Genomic DNA, 23,728 nt, shown 5'->3' with positions numbered 1-23,728 from the left:
CGTAATGGTACATATCTATAATGCTAGTCTTAAACAGTATCTCAATGAATTTTAGAAGCAGTGTGGTGGTACATGCTTTTAATGTCGGTACTTCGGAGGCAGGTGGCTCTCTGTGAGTTTTAAGTTCCAGCCAGCCAGGGCTACATAGTGAGACGCTGTCTCAAAACAGTAAATGAAATTTTAAAACAAGCAAAAACAACTGGGTATGGTGGTGTTCATCCTAGATCCCAGTACTCCAGAGGTTAAAGACAGAAGATTAAAAGTTTGAAGCCAGCTAATGCTACATGCCTAGACTCCAGTCTACAAAAAGGAGACAGAGACCACCCCACCCCTCCTCTCTGAACCCTAGTTCTGACTCAGCACCCCAGCTCTTAATGCACTCTCTTCTAATCATGCAGGTTTTGCAACTGCTCAGAGTTTGGGAGTGTATACTCCTTACCATAGAGAATAAATATTATCTGGGAGGGAAGGGACTGAGAGTCAATGAAGTCAAGGACAGCTGTAGAACTCGCAGCAAATGCAGTAGTGCCCAGGAGCAAGAAAACCAACCATGTGCTGAGACTTAAGGTCCTTGTGTCCCAAAAGACAATTAACTGGCTTTCATTATAGTCAAAGTCTGTTGGCTCTGGGTGGCATCCTGACTCAATTCACCCTTCACCTCCTACCCACACAGACTGACCTGAGACAGTTTGTTTCTAGAGATGGGAGTTACTCTGAGAAACATCTCCACCGCCACTTTCGTTTTAATTTCTTTGAGACAGAATGTAATATATACCCCTGGCTGTTCTGGAATGTATTATGTAGACCAGGCTTGTCCTAGAACTTACTCTGTAGAGTACCTGCCTCTGCCTTCAGAGTGCTGAGATTAAAGCTGTGCACCCCATGTCCCCACCTTCTTAAGTACCAAGTACTCTTCCTTAAGAGGCTTGTCAAGATCGCTCTCCAGACCTAACTTGGTTCTGTCACCTAGCACAGATTCCTGGGTGTTTGTGCTTTTAGATAACAGAGCTAGAGATGACTCAGGTTAAGAACATGAGCTTGCTCTTCCAGACAACACAGATTCCCAGCACCCATTTGGGTGGTTCCCAACCGTGTGTAACTATAGCCCTAATACCTCTGGCCTTCAAAGGCACACACACATACAACTTAAATAAGCAATTCAAAATTTTAATAACTTAAAAAGGACTAACCCACTGCTTCCCCAGAAGGATTAATGTAACCTTTTCTTCAGATTCATACCTCAAGCTCTTATGATAGATGGTGGGGTGGGTAAAGGGCAGGGAGTGGGGGTTTCTGTGAGGAACTGCAGTTTAGTCCCCAGAATCCAACCTACCAAAAAGAAAGTGGGAGGGAAGGCGGACAGAAAATGGATGTTGGAAATAGAGCATCATAAATAGCCAACACCCACCTAGTTCACTGTGAGCCTTCCTTCCCGTTCCTCTATATGAAGTGAGCAGATAACATAAATATAACATTTCACTCAACACTCAAGAGAGGGAGGGAAAAGTGCCAAAGTAGACAGTGATTTGTTCATGGAAGTAGACTGGTAGTAAGTAGATCAAGGTTCACAGGACCAGACTCATAAGTGAAGGAATTACTTAGAAACCATCAGTTCCAGCCATTCTCCAAAAAGGATAAGGCAGAAAACAAAACAAAAACAAAAAAAAATCCTCCCCAAAGAGAGTCCAGAGGCCAAAGTTCAAAGTCCTGGAAACAAGGAAGCTAAAGGTCACAAGACTCCAACACCGATGTCCCAAAGTCCTCAAGGAAGGCTTCACGGTTAGGGGGATGGATCCAGCTCAAACAGGTTTCTAAATACAGTGGAAGAGACCTGAAAAACAAGAGTGACTGAGAGTGAAGATGGACATGCTCCTCAGCACCCTCATTAGGTCTCAGAGCCACAGACTCCAGTTCCCCCTCAGCCCCAAGCCAGCAACACTCAGCTCACCCGGCAGCTTCTTCCTGTGGTAGTTCACTTTGGGCCTCCCGCCAGAAAGCAGTGGCCTCATTCTTCCGATCCAATCTTTTCAGAGTTTGAAGCAGGTAAAAGGAACCATCTCTATTGCCTATGGCCCCACCCCAAGGTACAAAGACTTAGAACCTGATAGGGCGAGAAGAAGCATCTTCTCTACACACACACACACACACACACACACACACACACACACACACACACACACACACACACACACGGAACCAGAACTTGATTATTTATAACCAGCCTCTCCCAGATGCATTGCCTGCCCCGTACAAAGTGTTCAACTGGCCCTGTTCCTACAAAATCCATCCCCACATATCCCAGATGTTTGTGCCTGAGGACAGTAGGGATACCAGGAGGCTCTCAGGAGCTTTGCATTCATACTTTTTGTACATGCGCACATGGTACCTCCTAGATATATACAGCACAACCATTTTCTTCCTATCTGGGAATACCATCTTTACACTTCTGTCCAAGAACATAGCCAATGTCACACAAGTGTACATACCTGGGCATATCTGCACGCTGAGGAGGAAGTCACTTAAGGCTTTGGTATCCTGGCCACTAGCTACCCATTCCAGTCCACGACTAATCAGAGCAGCCACTCGAAGCTGTTTCAGTGCCACGTCAGGGCTACATTTCTGCTCACAGTTGGAGCCTGCCCCTAGAGACCACCACCCAAGTCAGCAAGCATCTTCCCAGACACCGTCACCAAACTCCCAAGTCCCATTCTCCTCATGGCCTCCCCTTGGAATTCACTCTGTAAATGAGGATGATCCCCCTACTGTGAGTACTGGATTTAAAGGTATGTGCTAACATACCCAGCATGTCCACTTAAGTCTCCCAGTCTGATGGATTGGGGTGCAATGGAAAGGGAGCCCATAAGCAACACTTTTCAGGAGTTAAAAAAACTGACCATTTAAGTTAGAGGCAGGCACATGGTTAACATTTCTATTGCCAGCACTTGGGGAGGAGGAGGAAGGCAGGAATCCAAGGTCATCTTCCACTAAAACAATAACCTTGAGGCCATCCTTGTCTATACAAGACCCAGTTTTAAAAAAAAAAAAAAAGACAAAACAAAAAATGAAATCACCTTGTTCTCTGTCCCCAGGCTGGGCCCGAAAGAGCAGCTCCAGGCACCTAAAGAGGGTGTGAGCACAGGAGTGAAGGACCAAGCTCGGATGCTAAGGTAGCCTCTAAGAATAAAGCAAACCAACCCAGACACACTTCACCTTCCACACCTCCCAGACCCTCTTTTCCTGGACTCACTGGCTAAATTCACTAAGTGCCTCTTTTTGAGCCTTTAGTTGTGACCAGGCCTGGCCCTGAAGCAAGTGGGTGGCAGAGACCCAGATTGGGCAATATGGCAGTTCTTTGGTTCTTTTTCTGGCATTTTCCCACAAGGAAGACATCCTGGGAAGCAGAGATGAGGTGCGGCTGAGCAGCTCCTCACACACAGTCAAAGCGTCTGATGCTCGGCCTGCCTGGATCAGCGCTGCTGCTGCCTCCAGACACAACTCCGGCATGCAGGGTTCTAGAGAGGAGGTGGGTGGAGAGAACTGGGGTGGGAGGAGGGTACAGTGTCTGAAGTGGCATGAGTTACCCTCCCTGAGTTCTTTACCCATGGCCCCAGTACCGATTCCCCATCGAGACCAAATAAGGGGGCAGGGGTGATCCCTACCCTCCCACCTAAGGGCACAGAGCCTTAGACACACACCTACCCTTGGCTCTGAGCCATCCAGCAACATTGCCAGCAGGTCCAAGTAATGTTCCCCAGCATCTTCTGCCCTGGAGAGTCAGTCAGCCTGTGAGCTTCGCCAAGGCCCCTGGCTCCCCAAAACGGTTCCAATGAGAATCATCTCTTGGCTAATGGAGGGAGGCCTGAGCTCTGAGGTAAAAAGTGAAAAGCAAGGTCTGGGAGCTCCAACCTTGGCTCAGTATAGATCTATCCCATTTTTGGATGGATAGGGGAGGACACTTCTACATTTCAAAGAAAAGAGGCTACTGTCTGAGTGACAGCTCCACTTCAGGTCCCACGGTAAGGCAGGAGGCTAACAGTGAGGACCCATATCTTGCCAAGGCTTTATTCACAGGAATAACCAATCATACTAGAGAAAAGTAGGGGCTGGGGAACATGATTAGCTGCAAGAACTGCTTGTTATGTAACCATGGTGACCTGAGTTTAGAGCTCCAGTATCTTTGTAAAAAGTCTTTTTTGCTTGTTTGGCTGGTTGCCTTTTGGTTTTCAGGACAGAGTTTCTTTGTGTAACCTTGGCTGTCCTGAACTTGCTCTGTAGACCAGGCTGCCATCTAACTCAGAGATCAGTCTGCCTCTGTCTTCCAAGCACTGGGATTAAAGGTGGCGCTGGCACCACCACTGCTGGGCAGCAATACACATTGTTTTTAATTTGCTTATTGAATTTATGAGTACACTGTAGCTGTCTTCAGACACACCGGAAGAGGGCGTCAGATCCCATTACAGATGGTTGTGAGCCACCATGTGGCTGCTGGGAATTGAACTCAGGACCTCTGGAAGAGCAACTTAACTTCTAAGCCATCTCTCCAGCCCCTGAGCAATACACATTTTAAACACAACATTTGGGATAAGGGAGGAGTCAGAGACAGGCAAATCACAAGGTTTCAATGGCCAGCCAGTCTAGCCAACTATTGTGTTCCAGGTTCACTGTAAGACCCTGTCTCAGAAGATACAGTAGAGAAAGACACCTAATGTTGATCTCTAGCATTTACACACCCCAAAATAGCAGAGTGGGAGGTTCCTCCTGCCCCGCCCACACACACCACATACGGCAAAAATAAGTAAAATTTTAGAGAGATCACATGTCCATTCAAAGTATCAGAAATGCGAAGAGGAACTCACGTGAGCAGAGGGTTGATCTTACCTCCCCGTCTGTAGACATCGACTTGCTAGATGGTGCTTGGCCTGGCTCCACGTGCCACAGTGAAGAGGAGAGGCTGGGTCAGGTTGTGGAAGTAGCAATTCTACTTCAATGAGACCTTTGAATGTTTCAAAACTATGGGTGGCACTCAAGGCCTAAAAAGAACAGAAAAACAAATTAAATCTTTGTGAACCACATGCATCTGTGCACTCCTGTGTTGATGAGTCACCACAATACAAGCACCTCAGCAGTCTTGCACAAGGTGTCTCCACCTGAACGCTCCTCACCTCAACCAACAGCTCCAGGCTCTCCAGCTCTGCTGCTGCGTCCCCTAGTTGCCTATATACTCTGGAAGCCTCCAGGAGTGGAAGGGCACAGGTTGTTCCCACTTTCAAGGCTTCAGTCAAGCACAATAGTGCTCTCTGTGGATTTCCCTATTCGAACAGAAAGATACAAGCCTCAGCTACGCTCACAAAGCATGATGCCCATGGCTTCCCCCAATTCTTAGGGATTTATCTTTACCATCTTACGAAGACACATCCCCAGCGCTGTGTACACCTGGACTAACACAGATGGTGGACACAGACCTGAGGCTGCTTCATGCAGGCTGCTCTGTGCATGGGGTAGGTTCCCTGCGATTAGCTCCTGGAAGCCTGGGGGCAATCATAGCACAGGTTTAGGAAAAACTCATAAGGCAGGAAGCATGATGGGAAACAAGACAGAGAATCTCCATGGAGGTACAGAGAGCAGAGGACCCCTTAGAAAAAGAAGGGATGATTCGGGTTGCTAGACCTTGTTGGCAAGCAAATGCTGTCAGAAGGACATCCTTCAGACTCTCAGCATCCTGCAGAATCAGTGGAGTGGGTGACTTCTCAGCTGGAGGACTCCAGGATTTTAGCAATAGTAGCAGGTCCTCAGAGGTCTCAGTCTGGAGAGAGAAGGACAGTCAGGAGGCTCTAACCCTGTAAACATCCCCTTTCATGCCCGTCTATTCCACCCAGAGTCCTTCTGATCACTGTTCCCTAATCGTAAGAGAAAGATGACTGTGGGGCAGTGACGTGGGCAGGAAGAAAGCCACTCAAAGGTGCTAACTGGAGCTCCCTGTCACTCATGCCCTGGGGGACATGGGACAAGGAACATATCTGGGTTCCGATGAGATAACAGAAGCTGGGAGATAGCGTTAGCACAGTCCCAAAAGCTTTATTCTTATGTGGATTCTTTAAGCTAATGGAAACATTGCCCCTAAAAAACCCCAAATGAAGAGCTAACCAGAGCAAGGTCACTCAGAAAGCCTGTCAGGCTTTTTTGGTTGGTCGATTTGTCGGTTGGTTGGGGTTTTTGTTACTGTTATTAGGGGTTTGGTGTGTGTGTGTATTGTGGAGTCGGGGTAGACAAGAGAAATGGCTCAGCAGTTAAGAGTATTTATTCTTACAGAGGACTCAAGTTTAGTTCCTAGCATCTACACAATGGCTCACAATATCACCATATCCAACCCCCTCTTCTGACTTCCATGGGTACCAGGCACACACAAATATATTCAAGCCAAACATTCAAACACATAAAATTACATTACAAAACAGGAAGGTGGGCAGGGAGGGAACGTGGAAGAAGTAGGGTGCTTGCTTAGCATGAGATTTGGGGGTGGGGTTACATTTACCTTCACTTCCCCAGTTACCTGGCTGACATTTAGGGTTTGCAACAGCAAGGTCAGGTCCCCCAGGCGGTCAGCACTCATCCAGAGAACAGCTTGAAGGCTGGCCAGACAGTGTAAGGCAGGCAGCAGCTCCGGGAGAGGGGAGGAAGCAGAGAGGACAGAATGCCACAGCTCCTTGAGTTCCTGCGGTGACTTAGGCTCCAGCTGATGCTGGCCTTCCAGCACTGTAGAGCACAAACACACATCCACCTCTCCTCTCCCCACACACTACAACAATACACCTGCCTAGTCTGTGGACAGATGTTCCTCTCACCCCCAGCCTCGTCCCTAAATACAAACGGAAACTACCAGGAGCAAAGGAGACCTTACCTCTTTCTAGGCCCCTTTGAACATCTTGGGTAAGGTCTTCAGTGAAACCCTGGGCTAGGCTAGCCCTCAGGATTATATAATTACAGATGACAGTCAGCTCCAAGGGGAGAGCAGGAACAGCAGCAGGGAGTCCTGAAGCAACAGGATGCTGGTCTCACAGGCCATCCCATGAAACCCAGAGATCAACCCCACTCCAACCAAGGCTTCAATAAGGAATTCATATTTTGCTCAGACAGCTTTGGAAAGAGCAGGGAGTTCTCTAATCTCCTGAAAATCACCTCTTCAAATGTTCCGCGTGTGCGTGTGGGGTGTGTGTGTGTGTGTGTGTGTGTGTGTGTGTGTGTGTAAGACAAGAAGGAATTAAGCTATTGAAAAACAATCCCACCCAGTCTCTTCTGTGCTTTACATGAGACTCCCTAACCCCCAGAATAATCACCTCAATCCCAGAACGGCATAAGAGAAGCTGATCTTTGGATACTAAAGAGGAAAACGAGGGGGACTGATCACCTCCTGGAAGGTCTTTCTTACCTTGCAGAGTGAGGAGGAGCTCCCTAAACCCTTCCAGTGTGTCTTGGGCTGATTGCTGTCGCCTCAGAGACGGACGAGAATCCCTAGTCAGCTGCTGAAATTAGGTAGGGAGGAATTAAGGATCAGTCCTTCTCCCAAGGAGCAGAGACAAGGGAGGGACACACAATCCAGTCTCTTCTGGTTCTAAGGACGGCGGTCAAGCTCTGCTCCTTCCCCTAGACTAGGGTGAGATCGTTTCAAAACCTTTCTGGGATCTTAAGGATTCAAGGTGAGAGTACCAGCAACCATATTACCTTAGCCTGTCTAACGAGCTGGTCGTTCTTTTCCCTCCACAGGTCCAGGCTACTGGAAAATGTTTTGGGGAGGGCTGGAACGGTCTGGCTGGACATTGTCGCTGAGGTAAATCACCGTTACCCGAAGGGGTGGAGGCTGGTCCCACCGGTGTCTTCACCCTAACCGCAAAAAGCCACTTACGTCTGCAACAAGCCAGACGCCCCTCGGGTCTGGCTCTGCCTGGCCAGAAGCCGAGCACTCGGTCCCCGCCACCGCCCACTGCGCCTGTGGTTGGCCAGGCTGCCACACTCTCGGTCGCGGTTGGTTGTCTTCAGGAGACGGTTCCGCGGGAAACTGAAAAGAAGCCCGGAACAACGAAGTGAGGCCAGCCACATGCCAGGGACGAACTGTTGGGTTTGCGGGGCCTCCGCGGGGGCCAGAGCGTAGCGGTTAGTTTAGGAGGAGTGGGTCTCGGCCCAAGTCTCTGCCTGCGCACCGCCTTAGAACCAACGGCAGCCCAGGTTTCCCCCGCCGTGGCGGAAAACGCGCCGCGCGGTGTCTGCTGGGAGTTGTAGTACTGTAGAGACCGCCCAAGGAAGATTCTTCATCTCCCCGCCTCCCATCACCACCCGCACCCAACCCCCCAACCTCGGAAGAAAATGTCTCCCGAAAGCTAAGGGCGGGAGACTGAAGCCCTTGGCAAGTTCATCCTTTTTCTTTGAGAAAAAAAAAAAAAAAAAAAACAGGTAATTGGACATTCCTACGTAGAAAGGAAGAAGAAAAAAAAAGTACTTCCACGGGTTTAACAAGATTTGCTTTTGTTTTGTTATCATTTTTTGGAGGCTTGTTTTGTTTTTTAATTATGTGTATGCGTTTGTCTGTGGGTAGGTACACGTGAGTGACTGCAGCTCCCTGAGGTTAGAGATGCCCAATGCCCTAGACTTAAATTTCAGTCCTAAGCCGCCCGACATGGGTACTGGGAACCGAACTTGAACACATGCCTGGCCTGCAGGAGCACTATGTACTTACAGCCGGATGTTATTTTTGAGAGTTTCACTTGTAATCCTGACTGGCCTAGTAGTGGCTTTGCAACCTCCACCTGGTGGTGGTAGTCCTTCTGCCTCAGCTTCTCAAGTGCTAGAATTACAGGTGTGCACCGTCTTATCCAGCAGGCAATGAGGGTTTTGTTGTTTGGTTTTTATTTTCTTCTTCTTGGGAGGAGTGGGGTGAGGGGTTGTTTTTATTGTTATTGTTTTTGCTTTTGCTTTTCCAGAGAGGGTTTCTCTGTGTGGCCCTGATATCCTGGAACTCCCTCTGTACACCAAGCTGACCTCAAACTCACAGAGATCAGCCCACCTCTGCCTCCCGAGTGCTGGGATTAAAGGTGTGCACTTTCTTGACAATACCCAGCAAAGTTCATTTTTGTTCATTTATTAATTTTTAAAAATTATCTATTTTTTAATGTATATAAGTACACCGTCGCTGTCTTCAGATGTACCAGAAGAGAGCATCGGATCCCATTACAGATGGTTGTGATCCACCATGTGGTGGCTGGGAATTGAACCCAGGACCTCTGGAAGAGCAGCCAGTGCTCTAACCACTGAACCATCTCTCCAGCCCCTCATTTTCATTCTTATTTGTTGTTCATGGGAATTAATTTATTTAATGGCTGGAGAGATGACTCAGCAGGTAAGAGTGTGTTTTGCTGTTGTGAAGGATATGGATTTAATTCCCAAAAACCCACATGTTGATTTACTACTATTGATAACTTCAATACTAGGAGATTTGATTCGAGGCCCTCTTCTTTAAACTGGAAGTGGTGGTGCACACTTCTAACTGCAGAGGACAGGAGGGGTGGTGCACACCTCTAACTGCAGAGGATAGGAGGAGTAGGATTGATAGGATTGATCAACAATCCAAGCCAGCCTTGACCACATGAGACCCTGAAACCACAAACCAAACAAAACCAATAATGACTAAATCTCTTGGGGCTAGAGAGATGGTTCAATGGTTAAAAGCACTTGACTGCTGTTCCAGAGGTCCTGAGTTCAATTCCCAGCAACCACATGATGGCTCACAACCACCTGTAATGAGATCTGATGCCCTCTTCTGGTGTGTCTGAGGACAGCTACAGTGTAGTCATATAAATAAAATAAATAAATCTTTAAAAAAAAAAAAAAAAAAACTCTTTCTCCAAAGAGAAAGATATCTGTTTATAAGAAAAATCAAATGTGTGTGTGTGTGTGTATGTATGTACGCGTGCACACACAGTTCAGTGGTAGAGCTCTTGGGTGTTTGTCCTTTGTTTTCTTTTTCTTTTGATTTTTTTTTTTTTTTTTTTTTGAAACAAGGTCTCATTGTGTACCCCCTTGGCTGTCCTGGAACTCTCTAGGTAGACCAGGCTGGCCTTAAACACACAGAGATCCTCCTGCCTCTGCCTCCCAAGAGCTACAGTGTAAGGCGTTCATCATTCCGGGCAGTGGCAAAAGAAAAAAACCAGCATCAGCTCTAAATGGACACTTCTTTAATAAGCACAGGACAAATTTTCTACAAGTCCTCAGGAAAATGTAAAACTAAAGCATTTCACACCCACTAGGATGACTGTAATAGAGACAAACGATAACAGATGTTACACAGATGCAGAGAAACAAAACCCACATCTGGAGATGTGGCTGAGAGCCCTTAGGGTCAGGAAATGTTCGTCAGTTTCATGGTGTAGGTCTGTAATCTCAACACTCAAGAGCAGAACCAAGTATAAGAGTTCAAGGCCATTTTTTGGCTATTAAACCAGGTGGAGGCCAACCTGGGATACAGGAGGTGCTGTGTCAACAAAGGGACAACAGAAATAAAAGCATGGAGAGCTGGGGACGACAAGATGAGCTAGCCGGTCTTTGATGTATGCTTTGCTTTTGAGACAGGTCTCCATGAGCTCACGGTGAACCACCTCCACCTCCCGTGCAGTGATCGACGCTGTGCCCAGCTTGTATGGCAACCTTTTTAAGTTCTTGCTTTAAATAAATATGTACATCCTTAAAGTTTTCATTGGTTTCATTTCCTGTGCATGGCACTGGTTTCCATGCGAGGACAGAAGATGCTTTGAGCATACTACCCTACTCTCTCCCTGTAGATTTATGTTAAGTCATGATTGGACTGGGAGAGGAGGTGGGAAAAAGGAGAGGAAACGGAAGCGGAGGAGTCAGGAAGCAAACCGGAAGAGGAGGAGTCAGAGGAGGAAAGGAGAGAAAGGAACCGGAACAGGAGGCCGGTTAAGGGATCTCCTAGGAGGGAAATTGAGAGTGTAGTGGTAAATCTGCCCAATATAGAAGCGCATCTTGTGTTCCTAATTACGAACGAAGTTGTGTTTTCATTGAATGGGTTTATTTGGGTTGAAGAGGATATTGCAACATCTCCCCTTTCTCACTCCCTTCTCGTCCTTCCCTTTGTTTCTCTAAGTGAGTTGGACTGAGGGTCACTTGTGCTCCAGTGCAGCTATGTGTGTGACCCCACATAGGACAATAAACTTACTTAAGACACTATAAGGTTGCTTTTGCATTTTTATAACTTGATTATATAGTTCTGAAGCATGAATTCACTGCAATTTCAAAAGGTTAGACATGTCTGCAGGTTTCAGTCTTCTTTAAGACTACCCCCCCCCCAACTTGGGCCAAGCACGGTGATGCACACCTTTGTCCCCAATATTCCATAGACAGAGGCAGGCTTATCTTTAAGAGTTAGTTCACTAGTGTGTGTGTGTGTGTGTGTGTGCATGCATGATCACATGCACCTATTTGGAAGCCTGAGAAGGGAACCTATTACTCTGCTTTTATCCTTTAGAGCAGTGGTCCTCAACCTGTGGGTTGTGATCCTTCTGGTAGATCAAATGACTTTTTAAAAAAGATTTATTTATTTATTATATATAAGCACACTGTTGCTGTTTTCAGACACATCAGAAGAGGGCATCAGATCTCATTACAGATGGTTGTGAGCCACTTTATGGTTGCTGGGATTTGAACTCGGCCTCTAGAAGAGCAGTCAGTGCTCTTAACTGCTGAACCGTCTCCCCAGCCCCCAAATGAGTCTTTTACAGGGGTTTCCCTGAGACCATCAGAAGCACAGATATTTAAATTATGATTCATAACAGAAGCAAGATTACAGTTATGAAGTAACAACAAACAACAAAAATAACTTTATGATTCGGGGGGGGGGGGGTCACCACAGCGTGAGGAACTGAATTAAAGGGTTGTAGCGTTAGGGAGATTGAGACCTACTGCCTTGGACAGTCTAACTGATCCAGAGCCTGGCTGTTTTTGGCTAGACTGCTGTAAGAGGAGAGTGCTTATCAGACAGAATCTCTCTGAGGGAGTGAACTATTCCAGAATTGGTAGTTCTGATCTTTGCATGTTATACACACTTATGACAATTAAATCTACACATTCTTTTTTTTTTTTTTGGTCTTTGTGATCACTTTGTCTCACTCTGTAGTCCCAGGTGACCTAGAACTTGCTATGAAGACCCAGTGACTTTTCCTGTGTGGCAGCTCTTGTTCCTGCCTATTGTCTGCTGAAATTATACTTATTTTAAAAGATTTATTTGATGTATTTATTTATGTATCATTTGTCTTCTGTCTACATGCCAGAAGAGGGCATTAGATCCCAGGATAGAAATAGTTGTGAAATGATTGTGGTGGCTGGGAATTGAACTTAGGACCTCTGAAAGAACAGCTAATGCTTTTAACTTTTGAGTTATCTCTGCAGCCACCCCTGACCTCTTTAAAAAATATTTACTTCTAAACAGTGATTTTTGTAGTCATTGTAAGGAAAAGATGACGGGGCACCAATGTAAGGAAAAGATGACGGAGCACCAATGAAAGGAAAAGTCACTGAAAGGAAGAGTCACAGGGCACCAATGTTGTGAAAGGATAATGATCCGAGACACGGCACCAATGTTAGGGGAAGGATGAAGAGAGTGGGGGGCATATGGCCCATGGAGGTGCGGCCTGGGGGCAAGGGAGATGCCTCTGAGGGGTCCATGTTGGGAATCCCTTCCCTGAGGGACCAGCCACACAACAGTATAGTACGGAATAGAGTTTATTCAGGTCATGGGAGAGTTAAGAGGGTGGTAGAGGCAGAGAGAGAGAGAGAAGTAGAGGAGTAGAGGCCGGCCATGAGCATGTGGGAGAGAGGGGGGAAGGGAAGGGAAGAGCAAGGCCGCAAGAGCAGGAGAGGCCAAGAGAGAGAGGAGGGGTCAAGCAGCTCCTTTATAGTGTCAGGTCACTGGGGCGGAGCATACCTGGCCACTGCTGGGTAATTGAGAGGTGGGGTATACCTGGCTGTTGCTAAGTAACTGAGGGGTGGGGTTTACAGAATCCCAACAGTCATGATAGTACATACCTATAATCTAGCACTCAGGATAGTAAGGCGGGACAACCAGGAGTTCCAAGGTATTCCGAGTTATATAATGAAACTACTATAAAATAACAAAAGCTATCTTAAGTTTGTTTGGTGACAGGGTCTTCCTATGTAGCCCTGGTTGGCCTGGAATTCACCTTACAGACCAGGCTATCCTGGAGTCTATCTTACAGTTAATGTAAGCCTGTCTCTGTTTTCTTGGTGCTAGGATTAAAGGTTTGTGTTATCACACCTGGCCTGACTTTACCTTTTAAAAAGATTGACATAAAAGGCTTTAGTCAAGAAAAGGTGCTTGTTAGAGGATCTCAAATGCCCATAGCAGGCAAATACAGACAGGAAACAGGTTAATGGGGGAGGGGGTATGGGCACATGACTGCAATTCCAACACCTTAGGATGGAGAGACAGGAGGATCCAGAGTTCAAAGCCAGCTTTAGCTATGCAGGGCCTTTTCTCAAACAAGGAGACTATGATAATCTCCAGAAGCTACAAGGCACAATTTCTTCTGAGTTGAGATTGTAGGGTGTCTTAGTTAGGGTTTTACTGCTGTGAACAGACACCATGACCAAGGCAACTCTTATAAAGGACAACATTTAATTGAGGCTGGCTTACAGGTTCAGAGGTTCCGTCCATTACCAAAAGGCAGGAACATGGCAGCATCCAGGCAGGCATGGTGCAAGAGGAGCTGAGAGTTCCACATCTTCATCTGAAGGCTGCTAGTGCAAGACTCACTTCTAAGCAGCTAGGATGAGGGTCTTATAGCCCACACCCACAGTGACACATCTACTCCAACAGGCCACAATTCCTAATAGTGCCACTCCCTGAGCCACGCATATACAAATTATCACATAAGAATAATTACACAACTTTGTGAACACATAAAACCATTGATATATACTTCCAATGGGTTTTCTTTTAAAACTGTGCCTCAACATGGCCGGCCTGAACCAGACTGCATGGACCAGGTGGTCAGGAACCTCTCCAGATCTTGTCACTGTCTCCCAACTGCTGGAGTCATAGGCCTTTCCCATCACGCCAGGTTTTTGTTCCCTTTTAAATTTTTTTCTTATATGGTAGCTGGGGACCAACCTCTGCCCTTTGCATTATCAAACCTGCTTTTGTCAGTGCAACCAAATAATACACATTTTTCATCTAAATTAGGGTTTGATGGCTATTAGGAACTTGAACCTTCTTTAAACTGTTGTGTGTGTGTGTGTGTGTGTGTGTGTGTGTGTGTGTGTGTGTGCGCGCACATGTACACTGTGCATGCAGGAGCCTCTGGGAGTCAAAAGACGGTGCTGGTTCTCCTGGAGATGGAGTTTCATGTGTTTGTGAGCAGGCATGTGGAGATTGGGAATAAAACCCATGTTTTCTGTAAGAACAGCAATTGTTCTCACTACTAAGACATCTATCTCTCCAGCTTCCATTGTTGAACTTTTCATTTTCTAAGACAGGGTCTCATGTAGCCCAGACTGGCTTTCAACTAAATATGTAGTCAAGGGATATCCTTGAGGTCTAAATCTCTTGCCTACACACCTTCTAAGTACTAGGACCCAGGTGTGTGCTACCGTGCCTGTTGGTCAGTTCTAACATTTATCTGCTACCCACAAGTCCCATCTCCTCCTAATTAGGACACAGTCAAACCTCAAACAGTCCCAGCCTTTCTCTCCAGGGCCTCCTCCCAACTCTGCTGATGCACATTTTCAGACATTCTCACGCTTTGAACTTGACATGTGAGTGTTCAGTTAGAGCATCACAGAACGGACATATAAGAAAATCACTAGCCAGGTGTGGTGACACACACCTTTATTCTCAATACTGGGAGGCAGACAGGTGGATCTCTGTGAGTTCAAGGCTGGCTTAGTCTACATACTGAGTTCCAAGCCAGCTAGCACTTACATAGTGAGATCGTTTTTAAAAAAGGAGAAGCATTCCATTCCATTTTGGCTTTAACTTGGGACTAATCGATAGGCAAAAAGAAGCAATGAGTTGGCATAGGCTGAAAACCTAGAGAGGGGCTTCTGCAGCTGGGAATAGAAAGGGTGCCAGGGGAAGAAACACAGTGCTTCAAACTGTACATTAGAGATATGTTCTGTGTGTGTGCAAACATGTCTGTGTGCTTCATGGTGCTGGGCTTGTCTTCTCTGCTATCAGTTAAAGATTAGAATGACCAAAAACAAACAAGGCAGAGGGCGGGAAAAACAGGATAACTCGAACAATTTGGGAAGAGGTCAGTGAATTCAGACAACCTCTTGCCAACGGGTTCTCTGGCACAGAGATCTACTCATGCTTGCTGAGAGGAAAGACGGACCCACAGATCTTACACACAAACATTCACATTGTTCTTTTATTCCACTTTGGTGACCGCCCCTGTTGTCCGTCAGATGCATCCAACTCAGGAGCTAGGGCTCAGGCTCCAGGTGATTCTCAGTTATAAAATAATAAAATCCCAGAGGTGAGCAGTCTCTGGTTACAAGGTGGTTTAAGAAGTGTGTCTGAGTCTCTGCAGAATATCCAGCACCAGAATAGGTCATAGGTCAGGCCGGATTAGGCCGGATTCGTCCCCAGCTCGCTCCATGGCCAGGTGCCAACATGGCCAGCCTGGGCTACCTCTGCTGTGCCAGAACCAGTTTTTTGAACCAGGAACTTACAGCGCTGTCCACTCGCATAACCAATGCTATGCCCAGGAGAAGCCCCACACTACTCACAACGAAACCCACGGCTTCAAAAATGAACCTGTGGAGAAGGGCAGAATACTTAAAGACACAGACAACAGGTCTGATGCCTTTCTCTAAAGAGGCACATTGTTGACCTAGGACATCCATGGTTTTCTCCCAGGTGAACCCACTTACTTGGGAGCAAACACTTTCCAGACCATGAGATGTCTGCGGAGGATGGAAGCTGCCAAGGCACAGGCTAGAATCTGAGAGGAGAGAGGCTGGCAGTTACTTTGGAAGAAGCGAGGAGAAATTGCTATAGAGCTTGGTGAGAGAGAGGAGGAGGAGGAGGAAGAGGAGGAGGAGGAGGAAGAGAAGGAGGAGGAGGAGGAAGAGGAGGAGGAGGAGGAAGAAGAGGAGGAGGAGGAGGAAGAGGAGGAGGAGGAGGAAGAAGAGGAGGAGGAGGAGGAAGAGGAGGAGGAGGAGGAGGAAGAGGAAGAAGAGGAGGAAGAAGAGGAGGAGGAGGAGGAGGAGGAAGAGGAGAGCAATGTATGTCACTGAAACACCTGTCGTAGGAGTCAGGTCCAAGCCTTGACTCCTGAAGGTGGGTAGGGTCACTCACTACCCATCTGTAATGACATTCAGACTCTACCCTCTAGCACAGGAAGACATGGGCAACACACCTTCTGTCTCTGGACCACAGTTTAGAAAAGAATCCCAACCGTAATAACCTCAGCTTTTCCAGGATCTGTAATTAACTAACAGGGCCCAGAGCTACACTGAAAAATAGAAACAATCCAGGATTGGAATGAGAAAACCCAGTCCAGGTCTCAGATGTCATTTGAAGTCTCAGTTTGAGCAATCACTTCATTTTTCTGAACCTCCACCAAGGATTTTTCCCAAAGCATTGGAAACTAAGAAAAAGTGTATGCCACACGCTAGGGAAAGGTCATGAGCTCTACCGTCTCTCCCCGGCACCCACCTGCGCTCCAAGGACAAAGAGGTACTTGAGGCCCAGCTGCAACAGGGCTGCATTGAAGTGATGCGGAGCATCCCGGAGGCGCATCTCCATCAGTGGCTCCTCTAGTTCCTCCTCGGGCCTGACGCTGGCCTCAGACTCGCCTCCTGGGAGTGGCTGCCTCTTCTTTGGCCCTTGACGCTCACACAGGAAGGGCCAGAGCAGGAGCAGCGGACAACCGACTGCCTCCGGGGAGAACAGGGTTGACATCAAGGGAGGATCTTGGGGCCAGTCCACCCTGGTCCCCAACCACTCTAGGTAGCTTAGGCTGTAAAGAGCTTAGGACCACGGGGCTGCAAAGAGCCAACAGAACTTCCCCTCCAGAGCCAACATTTTCCCTTCTTCCCACAATGCAGGAGTGAACAGAAGTCAGGGAGGGAAAGCAGAGAGGTACCTGCAAAGAGGAGGTGGGAGGCAAAAGTGTTCGCCCCCACTAGTAAGGCAGGCAACCAGGTAGAAGAGCCATGGCCGTCTGGGAAGCCCACGAAGGCTGCGTGCCAATGAATGGCTGAAAAGACAGGCTGGTGGCCCGTGGAGTAGAAGGTCTGGGTAGCCAAAAGGACCCAAGCCGAGACTGCCTGCCACAGCACAGTAAAAGGACCTAGGAGAGAAGACAGGCACCTTTACAGTTCCATCCCATTCCCCAGCCCACAGCCTACCGTGCCGGGGCCATCCATGCCGTTCTTGACCGGACGCCTCATGGAGGCCTGTATTTACCAGGGGTGGCGACTGGTGTCCCAGCAGCCAGCAGATGCAGGAGAAGGAAGCTCTGCAGAAACAGGAGCAGGAACACCAGGCTGACACGCTCTACATGCAACAGCAGGAGTGGGAAGGCCAAGAGGATGAGGGCTGTGACCATAGCAGCTGAGTAGACACTTCCCAACTGGTATGCAGCCACGGTTATGGGACCCTGAGCTTTAGTCCTCTGGAGCCGGCCCTGGAACTCCTCCTGCATGTGGCGGTAGATTTGTGGGACCACATAATCTAGGTCAGCCTGAGAAGTAGGGGGACCTGAGAAGGGAGTGAGGATAGTCCTGGTCCTTGAAGTAGCAGCCCTAGCCTTCACCAGCACTGTCACAGGCCTCCACAGCAGCAGCATGAGCCCCGAGGCAGCCAGCCCCATCACAGCCCGAGGCAGCACAGCTGACGCCCCAGCAACCAGGGCCCGGAGGCGCGGCGGCGCTTCCTCTGCTCCTGATGCCAATGCCCAGTAGGCAGCTGTGCCCAGTACCATGAGAGGCAATCCCCAGCGCACAAAGAGCACAGGGGGCTCAGGACTCTTGAGATTACCATAGCGGCGAAGCCACAGGCGCACAACGACTAACAGGGCCACCAGTGCCCCCACACAAGCTCCGTACCACAAATTTTTGGCTCGACCTCCCACCATGGATGCCAGAGGACTCAGCCAGGGAGAGGAGCGACAAACAGGTGTCTCTTCGGGACAGCGGTGAAAAAGCCCGGCTAGCCTTGTAAATAAAAGCAACCCAATTCCAAGCCACAGGGCATGCGTGCCGCAGTGCCGTGGGGGGGCTGTTGGGGCAGAAGAGCCAAGGCGGGATATCGTGAGGAGTTTGGGTGGCAGTAGCTGACCCTCCCAGTGAAGCTGAGCAACCAGGAAGAGAATGAGAGAGCCCAGAAGGAACGGGGTAGCCCTGGCCTCAGCGACGACAAAGCTATCAGAGAAGAAGGTGGCCAAGCGGATGAGCAACAGAGCTAGGACAGGTCTAGGGACAGGAAGTAGGGGAGCCGGAGGCCTCCTGGACCCCCAGATAACCCAAGCTTTCCACAGAAAGGGGAGGAGTGAACCGGCGGCAGCCACAGCCCCTAGAACCACTGAGTCTAGCTTTGACCCTGTAGTTACTGAGACTCCAGCATACAGTACGGTCCAAGTTAGGCCCCAGGCTACAGGCATTAGTAGTAGTGGGCGGAAGAGAAAGCCCGGGGCCACAGCCAACTGGGATGCAAGCAGGCAGAGGAGGCAGGCAGCAGCCAAGAGAGCAGCACCCCCTGCCATTCGGACCAGAGAGAAGCGGGCCCAAGACTCGATGCATACGGCCCGAGCTCCCCGCAGGAACTGCTGGAGCTCAGCAGTCAACGCGCTCAGCGCTGCCTCGGCCTCTTGGGGATGCTGCAGAAGGTGCTGGTAACGCGCAGAGGCCTTGGAGAAGAGCTTCTGCAGCCGATGAAGCTCCTGAACTTGGAGATCCTGAGTCGCAGCTGAGTAGGTATGAAGAAACCGGGACACCTGGCAGAGAAAGCCAGAGATACAAACCCGGGCGGGGGTAAGGACAGGCGTTACACAAGAGGTATCTGGAAACGTGGGGCTCAAACTCTATCCAAGATGGGGGAAGGGAGGGCTAATGGAAGAAATGACTTTGGATACATGAAATGGACGAGAACAAAGGCAATGGGTGGCTTGTCCTTAAGGGTGTTACCCAGAAGTCTAATCTCTTCCCACATACCTGCTGGGCATTGATGTGGAGAGCAGAGACTTGAGCTAGAGCAGAGGAGTAAGGCCGGGCGTCACTGCCACCCGAGAACACCTCGGGCATCACTTCCCCGATGTTCCCAAATGGGATGGGCAGGCCAAGCAGCAGTGCCAGAGTGGGCACCAGGCTGACCTGAGGAATAACCTCTGGCTCCTAGAAGCAAAGGTCAAGTGTTAATAGCCACACACACACACACACACACGAGTGGGGCCAGATCACGGTTTGGGGAGCTTACAATAAGGGGATCACAATGTAGGGAGACCAGAAGAGGCCTTACCTCAGGTGGGACACTAGAGAAGAGGGCTGTGGGGCTGTACAGGAAAAGTGCAGCTGACACCTCCAGCTCACTGTCCCCTCCATGGTCCCCATTCATGGTCATCCCATGGTCACCAGCTACCACCAGCAGTGTGTCATTCTCCAATCGTTCTATAAGTCCCCTGGGGGTCAAGAAATGTGTCAGAGGGCAGGGAAAAATAAAGATTCTTCTCAGGGACCTATTCACCCCTACCATTGATTTCCATTACCAGGGTATAAATTTCTGTCAAAAAGCCACCTCTTCAGCTATAACCCTACAGCCCAGAGCTACACACCAAGTTATTCAAAATGGATGGTGTCCCTAGGTTCAGAGCTGCTGGTCAGTGGCAGACAGTGGAGGCACAAGCCTTTAATCCCAGCACTCGGGAGTCAGAGGCAGGTGACTCTCTGAGTTCGAGGCCAGCCTGGTCTACAAAGCCAGAGCTACACAGAGAAACCCTGTCTCAGAAAACGGGGGGGGGGGGGGGGGGGGGAGTTTGGAATCAGAGTCAAGAATAGTGAATGCCTTTAATCCCAACATTGGAAAGCAAAGGTCTCTGAGAGTTTGAGTCCAGCCTGGTCTGGTTTATATAAAAAGTTCCAGATCAACCAAAGCTACATAATGAAATCCTGTATCAAAACACATACAGGTTTTTTCCCTCACGGAACCCTGTGTCCTGAGATTCTCAAATACAAACCACTCCCCCAGCCCGCACCCCACACTCACTGTATCACCTGGTCCATCTGGCTAAGTTTCTTGGCCATTTCAGGGTGGTGAGGGCCGTGCTTGTGGCCACAATGATCCACACCCAGGAAGTGAGCGATCAGCACATCCCAAGCACCACTGTCCACTGTGGAGGGGAGAGCACCAGGGCAGTGACGCCCGCGTCGCACCCCCGCCACGCTCCACACCCCTCAATGCCCAGTGAGGAACTGAGTGGCCTTTCTCACTCACGGGTGGGATAGAGGTGTTCTAAGATGCCATCATCCACTGTGTGTAGGTCTCGGACATTGAAGGATGAGAAAAAGAAAGCTTGGGAAAACGCTCCAGGGAAGAGGTCTTTCCACGTGTCATCTCCCATGAAGACTACACGCCTTCCTGTGGAGACATGAGGGGAATGAGAGCACATCCTGCTCATGTGAGAGCCGTAACAGGGAGAGAAGACTCTTGAGAGAAAAAACAAAACAAAGGGTAGGTGAGACAGCTCAGTGGGTAAAAGACTGTGCCACCAAGTCTGACAACTTCAGTTCAATACTCAGAACCCACAGGGTGGAAGGAGAAAACTCAACTTTCAAAACTGTCTTCTTTCCTCCACAGTGCACCATGTCATGTGCACTCGCTCACACCCATAACCTGTGTGTGTGCGCGAGTGTGTGCACATATCCAACAGGAATCTCAACCACACATCCCAAAGCACAAGATTTCATTCAGCATCACCTACATTTCCCACCAAGAAGCTTTCTCTGATAATCAGATTCCCCCTGTTAATCCTACACCTACAAAGTGATATGCGACTGCTCCCTCCCTGGAGTATCCGCTGACACTCTGTTCTGAGACAGGCCTCACTATACAGACCAGGCTAGTTTGGAACTCAGAGATCCTCGGCTCTGCCCTTTGAGTGCTGGGAATAAAGACGGATGTGCCATGCGCTGCCCTTGGCCTGTCCTCTTCATAAGCAGTAAATGGTCACAACTTGGCTACCTCTACTCTTTCTCCATGCTTGCAAGTTCCTGTCCTTATTTCTTCCTTAGATGGATGATCCGAAGAGTTAAAACAAATATTTTGTGCAAATTAGAAGCTTCATCAAGGACAAAAAAAATTCTTCACAAGCAAGGTCCCATCTATTTCTAATCCCAGTTTCCCTACACCATAGCCAAATACACAGCTGGGTACCTGAAGTCCTGGATCCCTAACTTCTAAAGGCTCAGGTGTACCTAGCTCCAAAGGCGCCCATACTGACCTGCACTGGTGAACTGCTTGATGAGATTATCTTCCACTATAGCACTGCTGGCAAAGTTACTGCCAGCATCAATAAAAGTAGGCAGCGAGCCGGTGGTGAGAGCCTTTAGACGCTGCATGGTGGTTGTGGGGGGGTCCACCTGTGATCGGTACAGCCGGGCATGGTAGGGTTGAACCTCTAGGATCCTCTGCAAGGAACCTAATTTTCCCAGAAAAGGCACGGAGACAGGAGGTTCCCCAGGCACATGTGAGCGCTGAGGCTGGGCAAAGTCAAATCGCAGAGCATCGATCAGCACCAAAACAACCCTGGAGAACCGGGAAGGCATCCAGCAGGCCCCAGGCTTTCCTTGACTTCCCCATGGCAGGGAACCAGGGCCTGGGGGCTCTTGGCAGCTGCTTTGATTGGTGAGCTCCAAACGGGTGAGAAGGAAGCCACTGGTGAAAAGTGCAATGCCGGCGTAGAAAAGAAAACAGACCCAGGCTAAGAAGAGGAGCACAGAGATCTTCTGCATCCTGGGAGAGAAGAGAATGTTCACTGGTGGTGCCACGAAAGAATGGACATTTTGGCCCTCCAAACAATGCCCAACAACAATCACTTACTGCTATAAACTTCAGGACGTGAACAAATCATAGCTAATTCATTCCAGCTGTTTCTACCAGTCTGCGTGAGAGAGGCTGAGACTGTGGATCTCAACCTGGAGCCCACGCTACACCTACCGATTCGGGCTCTGTGGGCGAGCACAGGAACTCGTGTACATCCGACTAGGAGACCTAATGCTGTCAAACCATAATCTAGGAGGAAGACTATTCCAAATGGTAGGTAGATTGTTCTCTGACAGTCCCTCTCAATGACTCTCTTCGGACTATCTCAACATTCCCAGGGTGGCAATAGACAGCAACCACAGATAAACTGGATTGGGTAAACGGCGCCGCCTGGTGGGGACCGAGGAAACGACGGGGAGGAGTCTTGTTCCACTTCCGGGCGGCGACGCTCAACAAAAAACCGGAGGAACGACGTCCCCAGGAACCCTGGTATAAAGCCCATTGAGCTATGCTGGGATCCAGAAGTCCCGGCAGTTCTGTCTCCTCCGGTGGGAACCCGGCCAACACCTGCGTATGCTCACTCTGATGCTGGGCACCCCGGCAGCAAGCTGAGGTACCCGTACTAGGGGTGACGGTGACAGAGGATTCTCGGGAGACCTTGGCTCACCTGGATCCGCGCCCGGAAGTGCAGCGGCAGGGCTTGCAGTCTGGCACCACAGAGGTGTGCATGCCTGACAGAGCGCCCTACCAGAAGGTTTGTCGCCACCTGCTGGCACCAGCGGGGAGGTTCGGCAAGGAACTTGGGCTGAAAAGTTTGGTGGGCGATTTAGTAATTCACATGGGGGCAAGTCTGAGAGGGGAAGACTGGGTGTGTACAGAAACATGAAAGACAAGAAGCTCAGGGACCACTGTCCATACTTTTAAAATATGCATTTATTTATAGTGTATGTTTGTACCAAATGCACTTAGTGCTCCAATTGCCTTTAACCACTAAGCCGTCTCTCCAGATTCACTATCCAGTTTTGTTTTTTAGCACAAGGTCTGGGTGCTAGGAACTAAACTTTGGCCTTCAGCAAGATCAGTACGTGCTCTTAATCACTGAGTCATCTTTCCAGCACCAAGCTTCCCTACCTTGATGGCTTGTAACCTGAAACTGTTTGCTAACTTTCTCCTTTAGATGTCTTTGTCTAGAGCATTTTATCATAGTAACAAAAAAGACAAACTAAGACACCAAGATAAATTAAGACGTGTCTTTAAAATACATCTGAATAAAAGCCTATACATGACAGGTGGTGGCAGCAAACTCCTTTAGTCCTAATTGACAGGGTTAATGGGCGTCAGCATATGAAAACACCTGGGCTAACCTAGCACCCATCTGGAGACAGCACTAGGGAAGCGGTGGCTGGAAGAACACTCGAGATCATCCTAAACTTCATAGCTAGTCTGGGGCCAGCCTGGGATACAGGAGAGACACTGTCTCAAAACCAGCAAGTAACTAAACACATCAGTGGTGGCACGCGCCTTTGATGCCAGCACTCTGGAGGCAGAGGCAGGCAGATCTCTGAGTTCCAGGCCAGCCTGGTCAACAGAGCAAGTTCTAGCCAAGACTACACTGAGAACCCTGTCTTGAAAAACTGAAGCAAACCAAACAACCAAACAAAA

At 48.8% G+C, this 23,728-nt stretch overlaps 2 protein-coding genes across 6 annotated transcripts; both read right to left on the bottom strand.

Annotated features, from left to right (window-relative positions):
- Nucleotides 1-1,309: 1,309 nt before the first annotated feature.
- On the bottom strand, nucleotides 1,310-8,214 carry FANCG (FA complementation group G). 3 transcript variants are annotated; one of them, XM_080940278.1, is made up of 14 exons: nucleotides 7,720-8,214; nucleotides 7,427-7,520; nucleotides 6,899-7,030; nucleotides 6,551-6,753; nucleotides 5,668-5,803; nucleotides 5,398-5,528; nucleotides 5,163-5,309; nucleotides 4,879-5,030; nucleotides 3,700-3,766; nucleotides 3,248-3,537; nucleotides 3,072-3,118; nucleotides 2,487-2,642; nucleotides 1,949-2,066; nucleotides 1,310-1,831 (listed from the first exon to the last, which is right to left on the bottom strand). In XM_080940278.1, the coding sequence occupies exons 1-14, from the start codon at nucleotides 7,813-7,815 to the stop codon at nucleotides 1,723-1,725; spliced, it is 1,878 nt and encodes a 625-aa protein (XP_080796404.1). In that variant the 5' UTR covers nucleotides 7,816-8,214; the 3' UTR covers nucleotides 1,310-1,722. The 3 variants fall into 3 exon arrangements, with proteins under 3 accessions (XP_080796404.1, XP_080796405.1, XP_080796406.1); XM_080940279.1 differs by lacking the exons at nucleotides 5,163-5,309; nucleotides 5,398-5,528; nucleotides 5,668-5,803; ... (2 more) ...; nucleotides 7,427-7,520; nucleotides 7,720-8,214 and having other exon boundaries at nucleotides 3,248-3,512; nucleotides 4,879-5,014; XM_080940280.1 differs by lacking the exons at nucleotides 5,163-5,309; nucleotides 5,398-5,528; nucleotides 5,668-5,803; ... (2 more) ...; nucleotides 7,427-7,520; nucleotides 7,720-8,214 and having other exon boundaries at nucleotides 3,700-3,866; nucleotides 4,879-4,900.
- A 7,257-nt stretch (nucleotides 8,215-15,471) lies between these two features.
- Nucleotides 15,472-22,657, bottom strand: PIGO (phosphatidylinositol glycan anchor biosynthesis class O). Of its 3 annotated transcripts, XM_080940251.1 has the most exons (11): nucleotides 22,124-22,657; nucleotides 21,525-22,036; nucleotides 20,519-20,662; nucleotides 20,291-20,414; nucleotides 19,547-19,706; nucleotides 19,243-19,422; nucleotides 17,498-19,025; nucleotides 17,175-17,381; nucleotides 16,745-16,962; nucleotides 15,958-16,028; nucleotides 15,472-15,841 (listed from the first exon to the last, which is right to left on the bottom strand). In XM_080940251.1, exons 2-11 carry the CDS (start codon nucleotides 22,033-22,035, stop codon nucleotides 15,712-15,714), a joined length of 3,273 nt encoding a protein of 1,090 aa, XP_080796377.1. In that variant the 5' UTR covers nucleotide 22,036; nucleotides 22,124-22,657; the 3' UTR covers nucleotides 15,472-15,711. The 3 variants fall into 3 exon arrangements, with proteins under 3 accessions (XP_080796377.1, XP_080796378.1, XP_080796379.1); XM_080940252.1 differs by having other exon boundaries at nucleotides 21,525-22,657; XM_080940253.1 differs by lacking the exons at nucleotides 15,472-15,841; nucleotides 15,958-16,028 and having other exon boundaries at nucleotides 16,775-16,966.
- Nucleotides 22,658-23,728: the final 1,071 nt, after the last annotated feature.

This window comes from Micromys minutus (genome assembly GCF_963924665.1).
Source record: "Micromys minutus genome assembly, chromosome: 28".
NCBI lineage: Eukaryota > Metazoa > Chordata > Mammalia > Rodentia > Muridae > Micromys > Micromys minutus.
This window is presented reverse-complemented; position numbering and strand designations above follow the sequence as displayed.